This window comes from Tachysurus fulvidraco, chromosome 9 (genome assembly GCF_022655615.1).
Source record: "Tachysurus fulvidraco isolate hzauxx_2018 chromosome 9, HZAU_PFXX_2.0, whole genome shotgun sequence".
Lineage (NCBI taxonomy): Eukaryota > Metazoa > Chordata > Actinopteri > Siluriformes > Bagridae > Tachysurus > Tachysurus fulvidraco.
Genome location: NC_062526.1, coordinates 19,166,380 through 19,191,443, shown reverse-complemented (window position 1 = coordinate 19,191,443; position 25,064 = coordinate 19,166,380). Strand labels below are relative to the sequence as shown.

Sequence of the window (25,064 nt, the reverse complement as noted above, 5' to 3'; positions counted from 1 at the left end):
GGAAGCCTTTAAACAACACAAACAGAGTCTCAGTCATAAGAAACCATGACACAAACTTGATGCTAATTCACCATACTGACCTGTCTGTGATCAGATATTCACCAATCATATGATTCAGTCTGATGAGATACGAAGGAACTGAGATCTACTTTAGCTGAGTTCGGTGAGTTAAACTGTGTTTCCACATCGTCATCAGTAACATGCAGCCTGGCTGGAGGAAGAAACCCAAACTTCTCCCCAGGAATTTTGTCACGTAGCTGAAGGACGTCACTGACATCAGATGGAGCTTGTAGAGTTTTTACTGTGAGATCCAGAGTGGACTGGAACTCAGTGTCATCTGGAGTGAACACAGTCTGAACACAGTCTGAACACAGTCTGAACACAGTCTGAACACATTTCTTCTCTTCACACAGCAGTGAAATGAATCAAATACGACTTAAACAGTTTACTGATGTTTATATACAACTACAGATGAACAGAATAAAGTGTAAAGAGAAAAACTCTAACAATCTGATAGACTGTGTGTGTGTGTGTGTGTGTGTGTGTGTGAGAGAGAGAGAGAGAGAGAGAGAGAGAGAGAGAGAGAGAGAGAGAACAAATAAGAAACATACCAGCTGTATCCTCTTTTCCCTGCAGAACACTGTGACCTGGAGTTCATATACAGTCTTGTTGTACTGATGCTGCAGCTGTTCGACTGACGTCTCCGCTTCTCTGATCTTCTCCTCTGTTCCTCCTCCTAAAGCCTCCTGTACAAGCTGGTCCACTTGTTGCAGTCGCCTCTCCAACTGTTACACACACACACACACACACACACACACAGCAGCATCTTTAGTGACTTAGACATTATCTATTTGTTCAACATTTTCCTCAACAATTTCTGTGAATGTTTTTTATTGTAAATAAAATTAAAAAGTTTTTACAGTTTTGACAATCACTCTCTCATTTCTCCTGTCTGTCTGTCTGTCTGTCTGTCTGTCTGTCCGTCTGTCCTACTGATTCCCTCCTTACTCCCCACAGGACAGAGGCCCTGTTACAGTTTTGTATGTGTTTAAAAGTTTCTCTCTTTTTTATGAAAACATGTTTGTTCCCTTCACACAGCAGTGAAATGAATCAAATACGACTTCAACAGTTCAGATGTTTAAATAAAACTACAGATGAATTTGATGAACAGAATAAAGAGTCGTCTGTAGTTTAAATCTGACGAGTCGTCTGTAGTTTGTTGTTTAGAAGCTTGTCAGCACCTTGAAGAAAAAAGGGACTGATTCAGAAAAGAACAAATGATGTGTATATAATTCAGATCTAAACAGGAGGTAAGAGGAGAGAAGATGTGGAGAAACCTTCTGCTTCCCTTCTCCTCTTACACACCACTAATCCCCCTGAGACCTGGGACGTGTGTGATGGCATTATTCTGAAGAGTCTCTGGGATTTTACTCTAAAAAACAGGTGGCAGATCACACACACTCGCCCACACGCACGCACGATCTATGGAGTAGTGTGTGTTTATGGAGGTTCCTGCAGACGACCACTAGATTTCAGCAAGAACCAACTCAGCAGAGCCTGATTCACCTAGTAGCCTGGAGGAGAAGTGTGTGTTCAGCCTGTGTTCAGACTGAGTCTCTAGGATTTTACTCCGAATCCTCAGTACTGTCAATGATGTTTTACAGTCTCTCTGTGTGTGTGTGTATGTGTGTGTCTTGAAACATCAGTGTGTGTTTTCCCTTCTATACAACATACAGTAGGAATAACTTGAGGTAAGATAGATCCTGTCTCAGGGGACATGTGGGTAAAGATTACATCATATCCTGTAGGAAAAGAAGGTTTTATGTTTGTTCTTCTTCACTACAAAGTCTCTCAGGAAGATCTTGTTCTTTTCTGGAATCTCCAACAGAAACCAAACACAAAACCCAGTTTAAACCACAACAAGGAAATAAACATCATGTTTAAAGGAGGAAGCAGATCACACACACACACACACACACACACACACACACACACACACACACACACACACACACACACACACACACACACACACATACACACACAGTCTTACCTGTTTTCTCATATGGCCTTTATACAGTAGGAACATTACTGCTCCAACACAGCAGCAGAGCAGAATCAGTATCAGTACAATCCCCCATGCAGGAAAACCAGGCTTTTCTATAACACACACACACACACACACACACACACACACACACACACACACACACACACACACACACACACACACACACACACACACACACACACACACACACACACAAACACACACACACACACACACACACACACACAGGTGCTGAATGAAGTGTGTTTTTTTCACTACAGAGCGACTCTTGTCCCTCTGCACAAACTGAAGCTCCATAAATCTTCAGAATGGACATTTATTAAACCCTCCACAGAAGAGCTGTGTATTTATTCCACTGTCTTTAATGTGAAGGCTTTAGTATGAACCAGTCCAGAGTTCTGCTGCTATTGTTGTTGTGTTGTAAAGTTCAGGTGTCTGTTGTTCTGATGTCACAGGGAGACACTGTTAATGTGATTGCTGCACAGTTACAGGTGGAGTTTAATGTGGAAAGAATCACAATAAAAACACTCAATGTTCAGAGTCGTAGTAATGAGTCAGTGTAGACAGACTGGAGCTGCTGGACCAAGTGTCAGACTCAAAGTCCCAGAATGCAATGTGGCTAAAGGACAGTTACAGCAGAGACTCGACTAGTTACAGAGCTACAAGATGGAGAGCAGCAGCAGTTAGTCAGAATCATGGAGTTTTGGGTCATCACATCAGTTTGTACAGGAAAGATACTGATACTAAAAGATCTCAAATAAAATCTAATAAGTCCTGGATGCTTTCAAGATCACGTGTTAATAAATACTGATGACGTGGTATTTCATTCTGAGACGATTCTATTCACTGGATTCGTGCCACATTTAATAGAATTCTTATTAGAAATCTAAATAATTTCTGCTGTCAGTTATGGAGTGACGTGTGTCCTATAATTCAGTGTTAAACTCTTTATGTTACAGACCACACTGAGACGTACCTTCCACAGACACGGCGTATATCTCAATGTCTTCTTTATTCTTGGTGTCCCGGATGGTGTAACTTCCACTATCCCTCGGCATCATGTGACCCAGTGTGAGCTCAGGGTAAGTGAGTGATGTTCTGTGTCTGTAATCATCTTTACACTGTAGTGAGCCGTTAGTCACACTGCAGATCACTTTATCAGCTGCATCACTGCTTTTATAAATCACCTCCACTGGCTCTGGTACAGACACCTTCAGCTTCAGATCTTCATCATACTTCATCTGAACTGGTGTGAACACAGCTGAGGAGAAAAAAACATCAGGAGATTTAGACACAAACATAAAGGCTTACAGTCAGACTGCAGTGTTGATGTGGGGAAGTTCCTGGTGTTCAGAGTCGGGTTCCTCAGCACCTTAAGTCTGTTTCAGATTCTGAACATCACCTGCATGAACTTCACACCTGTGACGCTGACAGATTTCTGAGTTTTTCAGTAGTTTCTAATCGACATAATTTAACCACAGACCCTCACCTTTAATGTCTCTGATAAAACATTTAGTAAAAAAAAGGTGAAATCATTTAGTGGACTTTAAAGGGACAATGATATTTATTTATTAATAATGATATTTATTTAATAATGATATTTATTTATTAATAATGCTATTTATTTCAGTTTGTCCTTCAATGACACTCCACAGTGTGTGTGATTTTATTTACAGACAAAACACACAGTTCACTTCAGGGTTCATAAAGGCATCACTTAATGAACATGAAGGACTTTTCAGCACTTTTTCTAGCAGCTATTTTTTTATTTTCAAGACCAACAGACAACATATTGAACACCTGAAATGTTTCTCATCTGATCAGAGCCACTTCCAAATGTGGTATTTAATCAGATATACATCTGATATCTGGACAGCTGACCTACATCTAAACACGTCTGATTTCTCTTGGAATTCCAAGCCATCACAAGGCGAGAGTGAAACTTGCTCACAAAGACAGGTAGAGTTTAATGTTGTATAAAGAAGCAGAAATTTTATATATCTTTTCCTATTGGAAAGAAAACACATTCAGCAGCTGCTTTTTAATCTCTACCTGGTGAATTTTATTTAAAAATAAGCTTCATTACTGAAAGCTACATAATGTTTCAATGAGGCGATAACTTTACTGTTTTTTCTTTTTTGGATTAAACCAAAGTGTAACCTTCTCTTGCTTACATAGGGTGTCTCTCTCTCTCTCTCTCTCTCTCACGCTTGCACTTAAATAAATTTATTTTTAAAAACATTGAAATAAATGTAATCTCCTGCTTCTTTTTGTCACTGCAGAACTCCACATCTAATAAGCCATAGATAAATATCAAACAAAAATAACCTTTATTTTGGGGTCAACATTAGAGGTCTTCACGAGTCCACTTAGAGAACCAAGTGGGTTCGGGTCTAAAAGTTTCACGTGTACCTCGGACACGGGTTGGGTAAAATAATAGCGGCATTGGGTCTCGGGTAATTTAAAATGAATGTGTTTTTACCGAACGGACCCGAGAAGACCCGAACTACTGTATCTCGCATGTGTGCATTGACTCGAGTCCTTTTCCAACCTCTCCTCTTTTTGCCAAGACCGCTTGCGACATGTGGCTGGCGACGTGTTGCTGGTGGTAAGCTAATTTTCGTTTAAACAGACCTGTCAATCCAATTGTGAATCCATGCTGTAGCGGTTACTTTAGTGTAGAGTTATGCAACATTCAGGTCCAGTCGGGTTAAAAAAAATTGCTAACGGGTCGGGTTGGACTCGGGTCTATTTTTTTCGGGTTTGACTCGGGTCGGGTCTTTCTTAAAAAAGAAAAAATAATTATGCACGTTGGGTTCGGGTAAAAAGTGAACCGGGTCACTTCGGGTCGGGTACATTTCTTTAGACCCGAGAAGGCCTCTAGTCTACATCCATCCAGTCATATTCAATACCTCCATCACAACTTAATGCAAGCAAGTATCATGGGCACTGGATGTGAAATATAATATACTGTATATACATATAAAAAATTAAATAAAAAATAATAGCACATTTATTCAGAAGCAGAGGGTCTGCCGTGTGCATAGTAAAGTTATCACCATCAGTCATTTTGTATGGTTATTAATGTAAACACAGATATCAGATAACAGTCGTGTCTAAACGTGAATGTAAACAGATGAGACAAAAAAAATAAATAAAAAGATATGATCTGTGCATGAAGACTTTCAGTGTAAACACAGCCTCAGTCCCACCCTTACGTTCCACATAAAACTAGACAAGGTGACTGTGAGGTGACACTTTTCATATCAGTCCAACAGCCACTTCTGAATTACAGCAGTTTGTGTAAGGAATTAACTCATTAACAATTAACTTCATTTTTTTTAGTTCAATATAAGCACTTTTAAACAAAACAAGCCAATTTTCAATTTGACCAGACTTTAAATCTCTAAATGTTTACTTTAAGCACCTTATATGAACCCTGTTACTCTGACATTTTGTAGTTCCATCAAACTCTCAGACGCAGCGCTGGACTTAATCCTGACGAATCACTCGAGCTGAAGTCAGGACAGAAAAAGTGGAACTGAGACACGTCTCTGTTTTAGATAAACTCCTCCCACACGTGTGACTCTCACATAACTTCTGAATAGAGCTGAAGTCTGTAGTTACGTCTGAGGTCTGAATCCTGATGTGAGTCATTTCAGTATTAAACCCTCACTGTTTGATGAACTTCACTCTCATTATGATCCTAATAATTCACAATGAAGGTTTTATCAGTAGAAGAAGAGATAAAGACACTTACTCTCTATGACAAGGCGCACAAGAGCGTAGTCTGAGTCTCTACATTCACATGCGTACACGTTCCTCTGACTGTAATCAGCTTTAGTGATGGTGAGAGAGAAATCTCCCTTCAGGTATTTATCATGAGAGATACTAAATCCCTTGTCTGCCCAGCATGATGTCGGATTACACTCAGCCAGGACAACATCACGACTATAATATAAGTTCCATATCAATGAACCAGAACATGTAGATGTACATGAGAGCGTCACTGGCTGATGAAGCTTCCCCCGTGTAGAACAGATCTCAAGAGCTGAGACAGGAGCTGAAAGAGAGAATAAAGTGAGAGTGTGTAGTCTATATTGTGTAGTTACAGTGTGTAATGTGCAGTGTACAGTGTGTAGTGGTTTTTGTGTAGTTATAGTGTGTAATGTGTAGTGTGTAGTGTATATTGTGTAGTTATAGTGTGTAATGTGCAGTGTACATTGTGTAGTGTATATTGTGTAGTTATAGTGTGTAATGTGCAGTGTACATTGTGTAGTGTATATTGTGTAGTTATAGTGTGTAATGTGCAGTGTGTAGTGTTGTTTTGTGTTTTTTGTGTAATTAGAGTGCACTGACACCGACCAGTAGTGAATGTGAGTGTATAGTGTATAATGTATATTGTGTAGTGTTTATTGTATAGTGTGTAGTGTTTATTGTATAGTGTTTAATGTATAGTGTGTAGTGTTTATTGTATAGTAACGACACTTACCAAGAGTGAATGTTCGGATGAGGAAGAAGAGGAGACAGTGATGAAGGCTGCAGAGCTGCATGGCTGAGGAGACACAACACCACCATCAGCACTGTACAGGTGGAGAATAAAGCAGGAGACACTTTACTTTCATTTAATATTTATTTGTTAAACATTTATTTAAACATTTATTTTTAAAAAGATTTTTAGGTTTGCAGATGATAATAATAATAATAATAATACACTCAACTAAAATATATATAAAAGAAATTGGTTGTGTAATTGCTGTTGATTGGATAATGGGTGCATCCTTCCATCAACCAGTAAGCAGTGACTGCATACAAACATATAGTGTGAAAGATGGAAGATTTCAAGAAGCACGAGAGCGGCACAAAAAAGAAACGTGTACAAATTGATAGAACAACACAACCAGCAGCTTAACAAAAATCCCCAAACTCACAGGATATTTCAAGCCTGCAGACACAAACACCTTTGTAACAACTCGTGTTAGTCAGCTTTTAGAAGATGCTAGATCAAGGGTCGGCAACCTTAAACACTCAGAGCCATTTGGACCCGTTTCCCACAGAAAAAAAAACACAGGGAGCCACAAAACCCTTTTGACATCTAAAATGAAGAACACTGCATATATCGTTTTTTACCTTTATGGAAAGTATAGAAAAAACTGTAGTGTGTTGTATTTATGAAATCAATGAACTGCTACCGAGTAAACAAAATGTTATTTCTGCAAGCAAACAAAAATATTTTGAACAGTTTGAACTAACCTTAACAGAAAAGACGCTGAGTTGAAGGTTACTTTCAAATAAAATGTTCAATGTTTAATTGAGTCATCTTCGGCTCTCAAGTTTTGAAGACAGGCAAGTGTGACATCTCCAACCCCCCTGCAACCCCAATTTTTTTCATTGGTTGTTGCGTTAAATCTTACCCAGATAGTGCTATTTTCTGATTGGCTGATAAGTGTCAAGCTCGACTAAGAACTGAGACGCGCTTGATTCCTGCCCGGTTCCATAGAGATAGCGGTGCGGACAGATATATTTTGGGCGCTGCGGCATGTTAAATATATGATAAATAGTCAAAAAGTTTTTCTGCGTGAGAAATACGATGTGTGGCCCAAATGAGTGACTGTCACTCTCAATGCGTGACACTTGATAGTCCTGCATGACATCAAAATTTTAACTTGCAAGCAGCAGCAAACTAAAAATGCGTCCGCTTCTGTTTGTCGGATTTCCCAAGTGGCAGTTATAATCTTACTTTTTTTTTTAACTAACTAAAATAAAATAAATTTAAATTAAATATTTATTTTCCAAATCTTCAGGGAGCCGCAGCAGAGAGATGAAAGAGCCACTTGTGGCTCCGGAGCCTCATATTTACTAAACAAAACTTGTCAGTGAACTATGCTCACATATTACAAGTGAGATTTTTGAATGACGGGTGCATTACTTGATTTTAAAATAATTGAAGGAAACACACACTATCTACTATCTATGATTATTTATTGAACATCAATCTTGAACAACTGAAATTAAACCACACATTGCCTACAACGAACAGTCACTTTGTTCTTATAAAAAAAATAAAAATAAATAACTTGCACTTTCGGAAACAAAATAAATTATTTTCAATGTTTTTCATATTAAAAGTAGAAAGTAAGCAGTATCTCTTCTAAATAAAATAACTCTTGTATATCCTGTAAATAATATTTTAAACAGTGCATTTCTCGTTGTCTGTCGTAATGGCTGAAAGTTTTTCTTCCGCGAGGTCCCATTTGGAAAGCATATCTTTCAGACCTTGCGCAATCATATCTGCTGTGTTCGGCTGGAAAATATGCCGTCTTAAGGCATCTTTGGCTCAGCTTCCAATCGTCGTCAATGTAGTGCAAAGTAAGGCTCAAGAATGGGTCCACCGTCCTGTGCAGTTTTAGAAAAATGTGACCGCGATTTGACTTCGCGAATGTGATCGCGAATTGACTTCATTTTGTTCGATGTCATCCTTACCGAAGCCAAAATGTGTCCAAACAACGGAGACTGCGTTTCTCTTTGATACAAGCTGCTCTTGTTGCCCAGTTGTCTGAGTGTTTAAGCTCTCCATGCTCGACATGTCGGCAGAATAATGTAACGTAACGGAGCGGGGTCACGTGACTCCACACGCGGTAGTGTTTTTAATGGGAACGTAATCGAAATAATCGACCTGGAAAAATTTTACTTGAGAATGTCTGCCATCTAACCTGGTGGTGGTGCCGGCAAGAGTAAGGAATAGGCACAGCAAGACCTGACACTGACCTGACCTGTTTTGAGAGAATCGTAAACGAGACTTTATGTTAAGATCCAATTTTAAGATAAAATAGACAGTTTATATTTAGAATATTTGGACCCCAAATGGATCAGAACTGTGTCAGAATAAAAACTTTGATGTGTCGGCTTCAGTACACGTGTATAAGCACCAGAAACGTGAGTTTTTTCAAAGCTCTTTCTGACGTGAACTTGGAAACTTGCGTGTGCCTAGAGAATGGGGTTTGTATTCTCCTTCATAAAAGGAAAAACGTTTTGCTTTACATGTAACATGTTTGGAGATAAAACCAACATATTCACAAACAGTTTTAATGATTAGAAACATGCAAGAGAGCTCATAGTGGAGCGTGAAGGCTCTGAGACACACCTTAAAGCCATGCAACATTATTTGCTAGAAGGTGCAGAGAAAGGACTCAGAGCTAAAGAAACAATCTGAATCTGAGCACGAGTTCTGGTCTGAAGTGATACAAAGGGTGGTAGCAGTTGTTCAATTTCCAGACATAGCTCAGCTTTTTTTAATCCCAACAACAGGAATTTTATTGGAATTTTAGAATAAATTCCCCAGTTCAGTCCCTTCTTAATAGCACACATTGAGAAACTTGGGAATGCAGGAAAAAGACACCCTTCTTATCTTTCTCATGTGACCTGTGAAGAATTTATTCAGCTGAAGGCAGAAGGTTCTTGGTCACATCCTGAATGACATCAAGGTCACAAAATACTTTTCAATCAGTGTTGTTTCTAACCCTGATGTGGCACATCTGTTGCACATCTCTTTACAAAAGATGGAAAAATGTTTTTATAATTGCAGAGGCCAATGTTATGATAACACCAGCTTCATGTGTGGCTGCTATAAAGGTTTGCAGTCACAAACTGAAGAGAAAAACCCTTTAGTTGAATGGGTCCTGTGTGCTGCCTATACGCTTAATTTGCTTGAGATCACCAACACAATGGAAGACCATCACTGCTGGTTTACAACCAAACAGCAGAATAGAGACCTTGAAAACACTCTCTGACATGCGGTGGTCTGCGCAGGCACAAGCCACCAAAGCGCTCTGTTTATATTATGCAAATATCCAAGAATCAATGAGAACAATAGCTGATGACACTAAACACCAAGTGACCACTCGTGATGAAGCCAGTCGACTAAACAAGATAATGGATAAACTGGAAATTGCTTTTCTGTGTAACTTGTGGAACACAACACTGCAGCCATTTTATAAGATGAACACAATCCCCCAGAGTGTTGATACTGACTTGTGTGTTGCTGTAGATTTGTTAAGATCACTGAGGGACTTTGTGGCAGAGCTCAGAAAACAATGTGACAGTTTTGAGGCAACGGCAAAGCAGATGTCTCCTACAGTGTCTGCGGTGTATAAAGCGGACTTACAACGACAGACAAAGCGCAAAATGACGTCAGGGCGAGATCTGTTTTCTTCAAGCGTTTTTATACAGGTGATTGACAGACTGTTGGCAGAGCTGGACCACCGATTGTGTGCATATTAGGGCTGTAGCTACCGAATATTTTAGTAATCGTGTATTCTATTCTAAATTCTACCGAAAATTTTCATAGATTAATTGAGTAAACGGATAAATGTATTTTTGTCTTAATTAAAGAGCAATATTAAATATATAAGAGAAAATAAGATGGTCTCTTAAAATGAACAAAATATTGGTTTCCTTTTTTAGAAAAAATGAACTTTTATTTTTTAAAAATGCATATTATGCAATGTATACAACAATATTTTCTATCACAATAAACATTTAGATACCCATTGGTTTCTCTGTCTGTACTTGTACTGTGAACAATGACAAGTTTGACTGAGAAGAATTAAGTACATTTCATTGCCAAACATTCTGGGTTTTAAATGAACCCTTTTCTGAGATGCAAAAACAAAACATTAATTAATTTCAAATACTTTGTTAAAGTATCAAAACTAAGGGCACACAGTAAAACAAACAAACAACAAATAAATAATAATAATACTTGCCTTTAAGTCATGCAACTTACTTCAGAACTAAACGATTTTAAATCTACAGCTCAGACATAACATAAAACTTTACTGTCTTCCTTGGAAATGCTTTGTGTGTATTTAAGGGTGCTTCACACCTATAGTTTCGGTTCATTTGGTCCAAAAAGCAAAAAATGATACATTGTAGCTTTTTAGCAGTTTTTGGTGGTCTTCCCTTTTTCACACACTGATCGTTCTGTTCCGCACCAGTTTGAAACGAACCAAAAATGCAGTCATGTGATAACATCCACATCACTCATTGGCCACGTGTCCTTTGTATTTCCTAAACTGCTTCTCGATTAGTCAGAATAAACATGCGGGAAATTTCAACAACGAAACTCTGGAAGTAAACAAAAGAGGAAAATACAGGGAAAATACAGCATGCACCATGGAGAGACGACTGCACGCAATTATGTTTCGTGGTTGTAATCTACTACAATCGGCTTGAAAATATCATTTTAAATGCACTTGCAAACGGCGAAGACCATCGTAAGACACTTCAGGAGGCGGTGAGCATTACTTTTGCGAAACTGTGACATGCTCATCTTCTGAAAATGTTGGCCAACAACCCACTAACGGCAGCTGGTTAGTCCAAAATGCGCAATACTTTTGCAGTTAGGGTCTATTCGATCTTGGATCGTGTTCTCACCAGAAACGAACCGTACCAGAGTTGGTTTGAAAGCGTATCGAGACCACCTCTTCAAGGAGGTCCTCGTAAGCTTCTTTGGTCCGCTTTTGGTGCGCACCAGAGTTTGATTGCTGCAATCTCACCTGCCCAAACGAACCGCACCAAATGTGCAATCGAACTCTGGTACGATTCAACCGAACTAAACAAGGCAGGTGTGAAAGCACCCTAAGTGACAAAAACATGGACAGGAACTTGGAACTAGAGACCATGCATGGTATTACACAGAGTGCTTTAAGTATATATGTTAATCAAATGTAACAGTCTCTTTCTCAACATGTGTGGGCTTTAAAAGTTTATAAAGGAGCATATGATTGCAATGAAGAAAGGTAAACATATCAACATGCTCAGAACTGAGGCTTGCCATGAGCTTTGAAGCAATGTTCCCTTTGGACATTTTCTGTAGTTCTCTTTGCTCATTGACATTGTTATCGCGCCCTTCCGTTTGTAGGCCCGTGCTAGCAAGCACCACAAAATCAAAAGATCCCTAAACTTTGACGTAAGCAGGTTGTCTCCTCTCCCTCTCTCTCTCTCTCTCTCACACACACACAAAATAATGCACAAGAACGTGACGTGAGCTGTAAAATGAATTAAAAGAGGCTTCAAGGCAGAGGAATTTGCCTCGATTCCACTTTTGGTAATCGCGTTTCAGCCCTAGTTCATATTGAAGTTCAATGCAGACAATCTGAGCTCTTCTTGAGTCAGGGACAGATTGTTGTTTAAAAAGCCAAAATGCTGGTTTACAATGTCATATGTTTCAATTGAAATTGAAAATACAGTTTTTCTCAGTCGCTTTGGAACGTTTCTGATCTGAGAAGTGACTGAGAAAAACTGTATTTTTCAGTTGCTCATCATAAGAACATTTCTCTTTGCTTTGATCAAATTGTGAATGCCTTTGGTACATCACTTAATGGATTGTGTACAAGTGTCTGCTGTTTCCTACATTATCAGTTGTTGATCAAAATGTATTATACTGGTTCACCTAAATGGTCTGAACCCCCAAAACATTTAGGCATCAGTTCACTGCACAAGTCACTGAGTGCAAAATGGTTAAAACAGTTGTCAAAATTTGTCAAGCTCTTCTTCTTCTTCTTCTTCTTCACATTCTATTAAACTTTTCTTGTAAATGTGTCTTGAACTGATGAATTGTGCAGATGAACCTTGACTGCCACTAATGAAGGGTGTGTACACCTTCAGATCTACTATAATCAACTAGTTCTCTTAAATTAGGTCAAGGCTTGAATCTGTGAACCTTTAAATTGGTGAGTGTATGTAAGAAGAGCAAAACAACAGATTTACAATTGTTGAAAATGGATGAACAATGAGGAAACGACATGGTCGAGAACCAAGAATAGGTGGCTAATGTGAAGCTTTTCTTGAAGCAGTGAAGCTTTCAACCCAACTGTATCGGAAAAAGGTTCATTACTCAAAGCTTTCAAATCAGAGCTCGATGAGGACCTCTGCTGGTTGAAAGCGCTAATCACAGAATGTTCCACAACCAAAAACGTATTAATTTTAGAAGCAAAAATTAATGGATTGACAAATTAAGGAAAGATTAATAGAATAAATTAATCAAAATATTAAATACATGACCAAAGCATGTCAAATCAAATTTTATGTGTCACATACACATACATAAAGGGTACGATATCAGTGAAATGCTTTATATGCCACTATCCGGTATAAATAAAGAATATCAAAAAAAGTATAAAAAAGCAAAAAATAAAATGAGAATAAATAAAAAAGTGTAAACTATATAAGAAAACTATATAAAAAAAACTATATAAAAATATGAAATATGTGAAGAATATGAAATAATGTATAGCATAATTTATACATAAATGTGTATGTTTTTTTAAAGATTGTCCTTAAAGTGAGCAGGTGCAGTATGGTGTGTAAATAGTGGTATAAAGTGGCACTGTCCATACACTAAGTCCAGAGTTAAAGTGTCCTTAGAATGCATATGCATGGTAACTCCAAACAAAAGTGTAATAAAGATAACTTTTTGTATGGTGAATGTGGACATTTTTGACTGTTTTTAAAAAACAAAAATAAACTCACGAATGTTGAAGGTACATAAGTGCAGACAACACTTTACATGATTATAACTCTGCCTTACAGACTACTAATGTTTTATTAACAATCAGCAGTCATGTGTCCACCTGTTCCGCATGACTATATAGACAGTCTTATTTGTAAAGTGTAAACTCGTGAAATTTAATTTAATACTACAATACAACACACGGGGGCGCACCTCCGGGGGGTCGCCACTCAATTTAAACCTTTGAATCAGATAAAGAAAGCAGTCACGTGGGTGTGTTTGAAACGAAGCTTCGGACTTCATTGGTCACGGTGATTTTGCCAGAACGAATCAACCTTAAATACAAAGCTTCAATGTAAAACCGGGTTAATTTTTTTTTTTACACCTGCCTCGGAGCTTCGGTTTCACTGATAACATCACTAGTAAGGAGGCAAAATAGAGGAAGAGGAAGAAGAGGCCAGAGACAATAGACACAATTCAGATGAAATTAGAGCCACTATTGTGAACCATATTGTCAATCATGGCCTCACAATGGCTGAGGCAGGTCGGAGGGTACAGCAGAATTTGTTAGAGAGAACAGGTATGTAATCCACCAGTGTGGACTGTGCTGTTATAGTGTTTCTATACATTCTCTAACACAGTGGTCCCCCATCCCCCAGGCCGCGGACCGGTACCGGTCCGTGGACCAAATGGTACCGGGCCGCACAAATGGAACATTAAATGATTTCCATTTTATTTACTGTGGTGTATTTCTCTCGGGTTTGTGCGACTTTCCATGGACGAGAGGTTAACCGGGAGCTGAGAGACGTCACCTAAAGCCGCACCAATACCGCGCATGCGCAAAATATCATGATATCGGGCCGGGTTTTAAGTGACGTCTGGAGCTGAGCGGCTGCAAGCGGCAGTGGCGTTGTAGCTTTGTTGGAGAGAAGGTGTGTATCGCTCTTCTCTCTGTTCACCGGTACTTTCTCATGTTTAACAGTGCTTGGTGTACGTGTACATTGTGTTTGCTCAAATTTAACCCACAAATTAGAAACAAGAAGAAACAAGCTCAGGGTTCTCATTGATTTAGCGCTGTAGTGAGGTAAAAGGGCATGTTTAAATACAATTAAATTAAAATGATTAATTTAATTTAATTGTATAGCCGCCAAAACCCACCCCCACCCCCCACCGCCAGTGGGGCCGCGGTAAATTATCAAACATTGACCGGTCCGCGGCGAAAAAAAGGTTGGGAACCACTGCTCTAACATAGCTAAGCATAAATGTATTGCATTAGTGCATTTTTTCCACACAGGACTGCACGATTACCTCATGGGGTGCAGAGGACCCCTTTTCACACCCCAACAAGCGGAGGCTATTTGCACCATGGTCTGAGCAAACAATGCCATTAGGTTAAGGGAAACACAAAAGGCTGTTGTAGAAGATAATAATGTATTTGAAAACATCCAGTCTGTTAGCATCTCAACTATCAATGTGGTGTTGAAGAGACACCACATGAGCATGAAACAGCTGAACTGTGTACCATCTCAAAGGAATGGTGACAGAGTGAAGGAGCAACAGTACCAGTATCTACAGGTAAAACATCTATGGGCTACTTTATCTAATTTACATAAACTTCTTATAGTGACATATATATAATACAGCATTGTGTGACCTATGTACATCTGCTATAGCTGTAGAAAAAAACATGCAATATGTGTACATTTGATATAACTGTATCTTGTGAAATGAAATGAACGTGCATAACTAATTGGGTATCTTCTGGGTTGTAGCGTATAATGTAATTGGAGTCAAGTGAACTTTATATATGTGGATGATGCTGGCTTCAATCTGAGCAAAAGCAGAAGACGTGGTCCAAATGTCATCGGCCACAGAGCTACTGTTGATTTGCCAGGCCAGCGGGGAGGAAACATCACTATGTGTGCTGCTATGTCAGAGCAGGGTGTGCTATCTCATATTCCCCTTATAGGCCCTTACAACACACAGCATCTCCTCACCTTCTTAGAGACCCTCTATAGGGCTCTCATCCCTGATGATGAGGGGGGTCCATTTCCAGATGATTTACCAAAGTATGTGATACTTTGGGATAATGTGAGTTTCCATCACTTAAACACCATCAGGCAATGGTTTCTGACCTATAACAGGATGCTGATGCAATTTCTCCCACCCGATTCCCCTTTCCTCAACCCAAGTGAGGAGTTCTATTCAGCATGGAGGTGGAAGGTCTATGATTGCCAGCCACATACTCAGATGACCCTGCTGGCTGCCATGAATGCAGCATGTGAGGACATCACAGCGGAAGCCTTCAGATGCTGGATAAGACATTCCAGAAGATTTTTTTCCACACTGTATTGCAAGAAATGATACCTGTTGTGATGTGGATGAAAATCTGTGGCCCGACAGACTGGGACATCAGGGGGTAGAGACAGATGGCACTGTATAGTGCGGCATGCAAAGTTCTGCCTAAAAACTGTCTCCTATTTTTACCTTTTGTAATTTTAATTTGTGTCTTTTTATTTTCTATCACAATGACATTATATTGTAATTTTTTTTCAGTCCACTAGTAAAGAAAAATAAAAAAGTGTGAATCCCGTATAGTCTCTTACAATCAATATCCCACATACAGTAATGTGTAAATTTGTGCGGACACCACAGCAAGAACATTTATGAGGATAATAAAACAACGTCCGTTAGCATCTGTATTTCCAAACATGGACATCGCTCTCTGCTTATTTCTCACGCTACCTGTAACAAATGCTAGCGGTGAAAGGTCATTGTCAAAACTGGCCTTGGTGAAAAACTTGCTGTGTTCTGTTATGGGCCAGGAGCGTCTGTCATCTAGCTTTAATGTCTCTGGAGAGCAACAATCACCAGAAACTGGATTTTACATCAACATCAACATCAACAAAGACTCTGCAGTAAGAAAAACGAGGCAAAAAACTTTTTAAAGGTAGACAATTAAAATGTATTCGTACATTAGCTCAATTTTAAATTGTTCATGGGGAGGGAGGGAGGGGCCCATAGTAATGCTGTAGCCCAGGGGCTTTTGTCTAATTAAATGCCCCCCTGCTGATAACTGTGCTGAAAATTCAGCAGCTGAGATAGAGATAGCTAGACAGAGACAGAGAGAAAGAGATAGATAGACAGATAGAAAAAGAGATAGATAGACAGACAGACAGACAGAAAAAGAGATAGACAGATAGAGAGAAAAAGAGATAGATAGACAGATAGAAAAAGACAGACAGACAGACAGACAGACAGACAGACAGACAGACAGATAGATAGATAGATAGACAGACAGACAGACAGACAGACAGATAATTCCGCACAATAAGATTATGAACAGACTGAAGCAGTGCTGGTGTGAACCTGTGAGGTTCTGATACTGTGGTGAGAACTGAGTTCACTTCATATTACCCTAATACACTAATTCCTTATTACCCTATTACCCCACTAACATACTACAGAGGGTGAAAAGCAGCACCCAGAGCAGCAGTATTCTCACATTCTCACTATTCTTGGAACAGGAAATGAGAAAAACCTGATGATCTGCTGCTTCCTCTGAGATTCTGCAGAATGAAGCAGATGCACACTGCGCTGTCCCATAATGCAACGGGGCACAGAAGAGCTGTGAGAATAAACCATAGAGGAAGAAGGGCGGTGACTCTGTTTAAGTGCTGTGGAGATAAACATTGTTCCTTCTGCTTCATCTCTAATTGTTTAACTACACCGGAATAAACTCATAACCTGATGAAGGTTTAAACATAAAAAAAGGTTTGTCGGTTATTACGATGTCAAAAGTTGTTGTATCTTGAAATACCAACCAGCAAACACACAGAAGTCTTTCTTGATGGCCGCTTTATATGAGAATACATCACATCACAGCAGCCAAACTTACACACGTTATGTGTCTAACAGCAGTGAGCGCCGATAGCTCTTCTTCTCAGGCTTTTAACAGTTTAACAAGACATTACGTTACTGCCACCTGCTGGACAGACATAAATAGATCTCACTATACCACAAAAGTCATATGAAAATAACAGCATGGCGGCTGCGGTTTGTCCGGATTGTGTTCATAATAAACTCATATATACTGATCAGTGGCCGAGCAGCACGTACTGAATCACTCACAATAAACACTGAATCACTCACAATAAACACTGAATCACGCAAAATAGATACTGAATCACTCGCAATAGATACTGAATCACTCGCAATCGATACTGAATCACTCGCAATAGATTCTAAAACAGTCGTCGGCAGTGAGAGACACAGTTAAAGCAGAAGCGAAACAAATGCAGATTCTAGATTTCTTAAACAGCAAAAAATAAAAATCTAAGCGCAAATATTGATCATTATAAGCAGTTAAACACAAAGAGCAGAAGTAAAGATAAAGTAGATAGTGTGTGTGTGTGTGTGTGTGTGTGTGTGTGTGTGTGTGTGTGTGTGTGTGTGTGTGTGTGTGTGTGTGTGTGTGTGTGTTTCAGGCCCCGACTTCACCAGACCGTTATAAACCCCACCCTGTTCCAGATCCGCTATAACACACCGACACCGAGCTGATCGTTCACCATTAAAATAATCACACTTCACTTACATTACAGCTCTGTATCAACACATTCCAGTGTGTAAACCTCAATCTGCAGTGTATAATACTGGAATATCTGTAATCTACTCACCAGGAGAAGCGCTTTACTTTTCTCTCGCTGTTGTCTCGATTAAACTACAGAAAAACACACCCTGTTCTCTACTTTCGCTTTCGTACATCCGGTGACGTCATCACTAAGCGCGCGTGTGTGTGTGTGTGTGTGTGTGTGTGTGTGTGTGTGTGTGTGTTTGTGTGTGTTTTTGAGTGTGTGTGTGGTGTGTGTGGTGTGTGTGTGTGTGTGTGTGTGTGTGTGTGAGAGAGAGAGAGAGAGAGAGAGAGAGAGAGAGAGAGAGAGAGAGAGAGAGAGAGAGAGAGAGAGAGAGAGATTTTTTTTAGACTATTAAAGGAAAATATATTTAAAGATTAAAAAAATGTCACACTGATCTGGACATCGCGTTTTGTTATACTAACAAACGGGGACGCAATAGGTTTGATCCGGATGAATGACATGAACCAGTGCTTCAGCCAACCGGTTTGCTAGGACTTTATAATCAGTTTATAATCACTACACAAGCAGTTTATAATCATTACACAAGAGTGAGACAGGGCGCCAATTTTTTATGTCTGTTAAATCAACTTTCTTAGGAAGAAGGGTGATCACAGCCCTCAAATAACTAACTGGCAGTGAACCTAGACAGGCTTTCATTGAGCACTAAGCGCACATCCTCGCCCACCACATCCCACAATGACCTATAAAAGTCTACAGGGAGTCCATCAATGCCAGGACCGGCGACTGATAAGCAGAAAATGAGCCACAGCGAGCGAAGAAATTGTAAATAAAGCTGGACTGAAAATATACTTGAATAGTTCAACTTCAAGTTTGATTAGAGTCAGAAAAACTTGTTACTTTTTCATATTTCTGCAGGTTTTATATTTCAAACAATGTTACTGTAGTGTATCAGGTTTGTTTTTTATATTACAGATGTATCTCAGTCTACCTCAGTTTTATTTATGTTTACAAAACTCTGCACATATTTTACACACTTTATTCACCAGAAGGTGAACAGCGTGAACTTCCTAGCACTAAACTTGCACTAAATTCTCAGGTTTCTCTATGTTTATATTTAACACTTTGCACTATTTTATTACACTTTATTAAGCATTTCTTACATTTTATTTCATTTTGTTCCTTAAATGTTAAGAGATAATAGTTAAGTGTTCATTGTGACTTTTATGTTTACATTTTATTTATTTGAGTTTTCCTGGTTGTTAACATTTCTGTCTTAATAACTGAGGGGATTATGATCAGAGGAAGGTTAAGTTTAAAATAAAAAAAAAATGTTTAAATGTAATATATTTTTCTCCTGGTCCTTATTTTAAATGGGTCATAAAAAATATCAATAATTATCGATATCGACCGATATGAAACACTGATATCGTAATACAGTTTTCAGCCATATCGCCCAGCCCTAGTGAAAAGCAGCACCCCAGAGCAGCAGTATTCTCACATTCTCACAGATGCACACTGTGCTGTCCCATAATGCAATGGGGCACAGAAGAGCTGTGAGACTAAACCATAGAGGAAGAAGGATAGTTTCAATTACCTGTCAAGATCATCTCTGAATAGAGAAAAGATAGGTTTAGAGCCAGCAAATTTTTGTTTATGTATGTTAAATTTAGCCAGTAGGAAACACAAATTAATTATGTAATATTTCCCTATATTCTCTTTAGAATAGTTGAACAGATTCAGTGGCTACTGCAAGTGATTCAGTGGCTACTGTGAGTGATTCACTGACTACTGAGAGTGATTCGGTATCTACTGCGAGTGATTCAGTGTCTATTGTGAGTGATTCCGTACGTGCTGCTCGGCCACTGATCAGTATATATGTGTTTATTATCTACACATTCCGGACAAACCGCAGCCCCATGTTGTTATTTTCTGACTTCTTCTTCTTCTTCTTCTTCTACCGCTTATCCCGGGCGGGGTCGCGGGGGCAGCAGTCTAAGCAGGGATACAAATTAGGAGTGCTGAGTCAAATTGACCTTGTCTGTTTTGACTGCTTATAAAAAAATGAAGTATATGATAGCCTTTTTTTTTTTTTACCTTTTCTTTACCTTCGGTATAATAAACCTTATTTATTTACAAAAATGGCTCATTTTTTAGTAAAAAAAAACAAACAAACAGAAATTTTGAATTATTTTCACTATAGAGGCACAAAAGTTGATGCACAATTAGAGGCTGATATATTTCAAGGGCAGGAGATTGATTTGAAACCATTTTTAAAGTCAGCAAATAATAAAACCTGTTTTTTTCCAGGTCAAATTGACTTGAATGCTTATAAATAAAAAAATCTACAATTATTACCATTCTGTTTGTAATAACTATTTTGCCCACCTGATTTCATCTGATCAAACAACAACAGACTACACACACACACACACACACACACACACACACACACACACACACACACACACACACACACACTCTCAAAAACATGCCATAATTTCATGTGAATAAAACTTCGTTTACCTCCTTATGTTTTTTTATTATACTTCATTTATGAATGATAAATGTTATGAAATTTTGCCATGCATTGAGTAAAATAAGCAAAAATTATTAAATATTATTTTGGATAACCACTGACTGATAAATGTCAAACATTACTCAGCATATCTCCAGGCCAAAGCTGACTGATGCAACTAAATTCATACAGTAAATAAGAGAGGAAACAAATATGATTTGAATATGAAAACACAACGTGTGTGTGTGTGTGTGTGTGTGTGTGTGTGTGTGTGTGTGTGTGTGTGTGTGTAAAGCTTGTTGGTAGAAGAGAAAGAGAGGAGAAGACATTGTCCCCAGCTGGACAAATGCATATACTGTAAGTGTGAAATATTTAAAAATGATTATTTTTTTGGAGGCCCAATGAGTTGCAATGCCCAATGCTTGTGTGTGTGTCTGTGTGTGAGTGTGTGTGTGTAAAGCTTGTTGGTAGATCAGATTTTGCCCCCAGCTGGACAAATGCATCTAACAAGTGTGAAATATTTACAAATGAGTAGCTTTTGTTTTTTCTGGAGGCCTAATGAATTGCTATGCCCAGTGCTTGTGTGTGTGTGTGTGTGTGTGTGTGTGTGTGTGTGTGTGTGTGTGTGTGTGTGTGTGTGTGTGTGTGTGTGTGTGTGTGAGTGTGTTGTTGTGAAAAATCTTAGTAGAAATAATTAAAGTATTATTCCTTACAATACTATAACCAAAGTAAAGTATTAAGCCTTGCAAAATATTACAATTGGTGTCAAAAGACATATGTAGGCGATGTTGTAGGACAAAGATGTTTATTGTAATCATAAACTTAGTAAAAGTAACCAGATTCGGTGCTGTCAGGCCTGGTCAGTCTAAGCTCTCTGATCAACAATGTGTGAGGAAGTTAAAATCAAAAGTTCAGCTGAAACAGGCCTCATGAAGGGAGTAGGGCGAGACAACTGAATCAGGCGACCAGCTGGACGGACCTGCTGAATCTGAGATTGAGGGTCTAAAGGGAACCTGACCTTTAGTGGAAACAGAGAAACCAAGGCTTAAAATATGCATGTGAGCGCAAGCCCAGTCTGGAAAGTGACAGACTGAGATCATAACAATGTTCAGCTCATAGGTTTAGTAAGCTTAAGGAGTCAACATAGACAGTAACATTATATACAAAGCAACATTATAACAGCAAGGACTTAGCAAAAACAGTAATACAACATAACCAATATAATCAAGAACTTTTATCATAATTCAAACTTATAAAGCTAACATATAATCAATCAATTATATAATCAGTAGAAATCATATATAATAGTAAGAAATGAAATGAGGAAACTTCCTCATTGTAGCTGTAAAAAAAGGATTAATCCTCCACTTTCACCAGGAAGTAAGGCTCTTTTGAGCACATTTGTAATAACAAATACAAAATTGTTATGTAGAATGAAGAAGATCTTGGTTCCCAGACCTTAGCTCATAAAGTGTTATGTAGAATAAAGAAGACCTTGGTTCCCAGACCTTAGCTCATAAACTGTTATGTAGAATGAAGAAGATCTTGGTTCCCAGACCCAGGTCCTGGGATCTAAGGGGAGGAAAATCCATAAATGGGCATATGGGTAAAAGGTGCTGGGAAATAAGGGGAAATTAGGGAACAGGATGTTAGTGTATTTAGAAAACATATGAGGTGATGCCGGTAAATAAGGTGATATGAGGAAGGTCACCAGGTGGAACTTCTCCGTGGGACTCTAAGAAATACTGGGAACCATAGAGGAGGCGCCTAGGAATGCCAGGGTATATATTGAGGAGATTTTCTGAGGTTGGGGTGCGTGTGTGTGCGTGCACGTGTATGTGCGTGTGCGGGTGTGTGCGTGTGAGTGTGTGTCAAATTCTTCTGGCCAGATGAAGGCGGCAGCCCTGCGCGTGCATGTGTGTGCGTGTGTGTGTGTGTGTGTAAAAACTTTACTTTGCAAGAACGTCTTGAGAGTTTTGTTTTTGATTGCAGGAAGATGCTCTTTTTGGGTTTTTCATTTGTTACTTTCAACTTGGCAATTTCTCTTAGAGAATTGTTGGCTGATTGACCACAATAAAGAAGTTTGCTCATTCTCATACAAGTCTGAGGAGTTTTCTCAAGCCTCTTTTCCACCGGAAAGAACCGGGTGCTGGTTCAGAGCTAGCGCTAGTGCTGGTTCAAAGTTGGTTCCACTGGCGAACCTTCTAAGAACCGGTTTGCCTTTCCACCGGCTAGAGAGCCATCACAGTGCCGAGTGTGACGTCACTGTATACGTGTCACGTGTCAAAGCAACGTTAGCGCAGCAGCGGCAAACACAAACACAACAACAATGGCGGATGTTGCTTTACTGTTAATGCTCATGGCTTTGCGAACATACATTGGCGTCCAAACTCGGCGAATAAAATGTGTACGTGCAGCTCCGGGTAATCTGTATAAACGGAGATTGTAATCGATAAAGTACATAACGTAGCCCCCAGCTCCCGCCCCAAGCGGGACTTTACCACTTTTTTTACCACTTTTCCTGGTTCGGAGCCGGTGCTTTGGCTGTCGAAACAGAAAGAACTGGTTCTAAATTAGGCTCTGGCTCCGAACCAGCACTCGAACTGCCTCGGTGGAAAAGGGGCATCAGTGTTTTGTTTGTAGTAATTATAAAGTTATCAGTTAAGTCTAAAACAGTCTTCATTGACCAAAAGTCTAAGTGTGGAGATCACCCTGCGATGTGTCCACTTGGAGGTGGCTCTAAGTTCTGACAGTGTGTAGCATCATTTCGGTAGATCATATTTTGCCCTCTGCTAGGCAAAGGTATATCAAAAGTGTGAAATATTTACAAATGTTTGGCTTTTTATTCTTTTCTGGAGGCCTAATGAAATGCAATGCCCAATTTGTGTTTTTGTGTGTGTGCATGTGTGTGTGGGGGAGGGAGTGTGTGTTTTGAGTGCGTGTGTTAGTGGACATTTTACGAGTGCAGAGGGGGACATCAATGATTTGCTGATCGGTGGCAACGTGTCCGCAGAGGTCCAGGATGATGGCTGTGATTTGATGACAGTCAGCGGCATCGACATCGTCCTCAACCACAAGCTCCAGGAAACCAGTTACGACAAGAAGTTTTACATGGTCTACATCAAGGACTACATGAAGGCGGTGAAGGCCAAACTGCAGGAAACGTGTCCTGAACGAGTAGAGCCCTTCGTGTCTATTGCTCCAGCTGAGGTCAAGAAAACCATTGGCAACATCAAGAATTTCCAGTATTTCACAGGTGACTCAATGAACCTGGATGGCTCCATCGGTCTGCTCGACTTCTGTGAGGATGGACTGACACCGTACATGCTTTTCTTCAAAGACAGTCTTGAGTTGGGGAAATGCTAAACTACCCCGTTCGTGTCCCTGGCTGCTTCTCATCAGTGGCTGGCCGTGAAAGCTTTTGGATCAGATCACTCATTCCACATGACTCCATCAGTATTAGGACCAATGGCCACTGCTTAGATTCCTATAATCACTGTCCATGCAGAAACCCTCCACACCCCAGCCCCTCCACACCCCAGCTCAGGTGGGGGTGAACAGTACAATAGTGAGCTGGATCACATCAGAGCTTTGCATTGTCAGGGCAAGACGATATAAATGATGCAGCTCACTTTATGGTAGTGTTAATTTCGTCAGACGAGACGAGATGAAATATGTTCGTTAACAACCTTTTTTTTTCATGACTAAGACGAGACGATGACAAGACTGCACCATTGTCCAAAAACGCTGACTAAGACTAAATTAACATGCATTATTGTTGATGAAAAAAAAGACGAGACGAAAATGTCGAAAAGATAAAATCCCTCTTCATTTTCGTCTACAATTGTCTCTGCTTTTTCATCAGCTGTTACGCCTTTAAAATATTCAGTACGAGTTCACAGCTTTGCGCTGTTTAGTGTGTTCGTAGAAAGAATCCTAGAAAGTCCTGAGCGCAAGTCCACCGTCTAGGCGGCTTTTTGTGTTAAATGATATTTCCTGTCGCTGCGCAGACGCTTTTATTGTACATGACAGCTTATGTCCCGATGACCGGTCTCTGCATTACGATTAAAAGCGGTATCAATAAAGTAAAAAATGTGATGTGCAGTCAAGTTCGAGTGTATGTACTGTTTAAACGAGTGTTCTCAACTTCTCACTGATACTTTTGTGATTCGCGGACTGTAAATAGGTTGTATTTTAGGCCCACAGTAAAGTAAAGCCTATTCTTTTCAGTTTTTCTGAGTATATTTATTTTATTTCTGATTTGAACAGAAACATAAGACACAAGGCAACTAAAACAGTTTTAAAAACCTTTGTAACTTAAGTTGTCAGTCGGAGTCTGTTTGGCCCTAGCTTATCAGGTCGCCGTCGTGA

The 25,064-nt window shown here is 39.4% G+C and overlaps 3 protein-coding genes across 18 annotated transcripts in view; 2 read left to right on the top strand and 1 right to left on the bottom strand.

Annotated features, from left to right (window-relative positions):
• LOC113637378 (interaptin-like) overlaps nt 1-25,064 on the top strand; it is a 482,239-nt gene that overhangs the window by 264,825 nt on the left and 192,350 nt on the right. The gene's annotated exons all lie outside the window — the stretch shown is intronic.
• Nucleotides 418-18,368, bottom strand: LOC125145486. Its single transcript, XM_047818531.1, has 6 exons — nt 18,260-18,368; nt 6,564-6,654; nt 5,832-6,134; nt 3,048-3,332; nt 2,054-2,160; nt 418-785 (listed from the first exon to the last, which is right to left on the bottom strand). Exons 2-6 carry the CDS (start codon nt 6,622-6,624, stop codon nt 456-458), a joined length of 1,086 nt encoding a protein of 361 aa, XP_047674487.1. The 5' UTR covers nt 6,625-6,654; nt 18,260-18,368; the 3' UTR covers nt 418-455.
• LOC125145515 (translationally-controlled tumor protein homolog) lies at nt 14,104-24,171 on the top strand. The gene is made up of 4 exons (XM_047818641.1): nt 14,104-14,135; nt 14,243-14,253; nt 15,553-15,652; nt 23,657-24,171. The coding sequence occupies exons 1-4, from the start codon at nt 14,104-14,106 to the stop codon at nt 24,057-24,059; spliced, it is 546 nt and encodes a 181-aa protein (XP_047674597.1). The 3' UTR covers nt 24,060-24,171.

Coding starts and splice junctions, on each gene's coding strand:
- LOC125145486 (XM_047818531.1), bottom strand. CDS start 6,624: ATGCAGCTCTGCAGCCTTCATCACTGTCTCCTCTTCTTCCTCATCCGA. Junction 6,135..6,563: donor CATCCGAACATTCACTCTTG/GTAAGTGTCGTT, acceptor TCTCTCTTTCAG/CTCCTGTCTCAGCTCTTGAG. Junction 786..2,053: donor AAGGCCATATGAGAAAACAG/GTAAGACTGTGT, acceptor TGTGTGTAACAG/TTGGAGAGGCGACTGCAACA.
- LOC125145515 (XM_047818641.1), top strand. CDS start 14,104: ATGGCCTCACAATGGCTGAGGCAGGTCGGAGG. Junction 15,653..23,656: donor TTTCCAGATGATTTACCAAA/GTATGTGATACT, acceptor ACATTTTACGAG/TGCAGAGGGGGACATCAATG.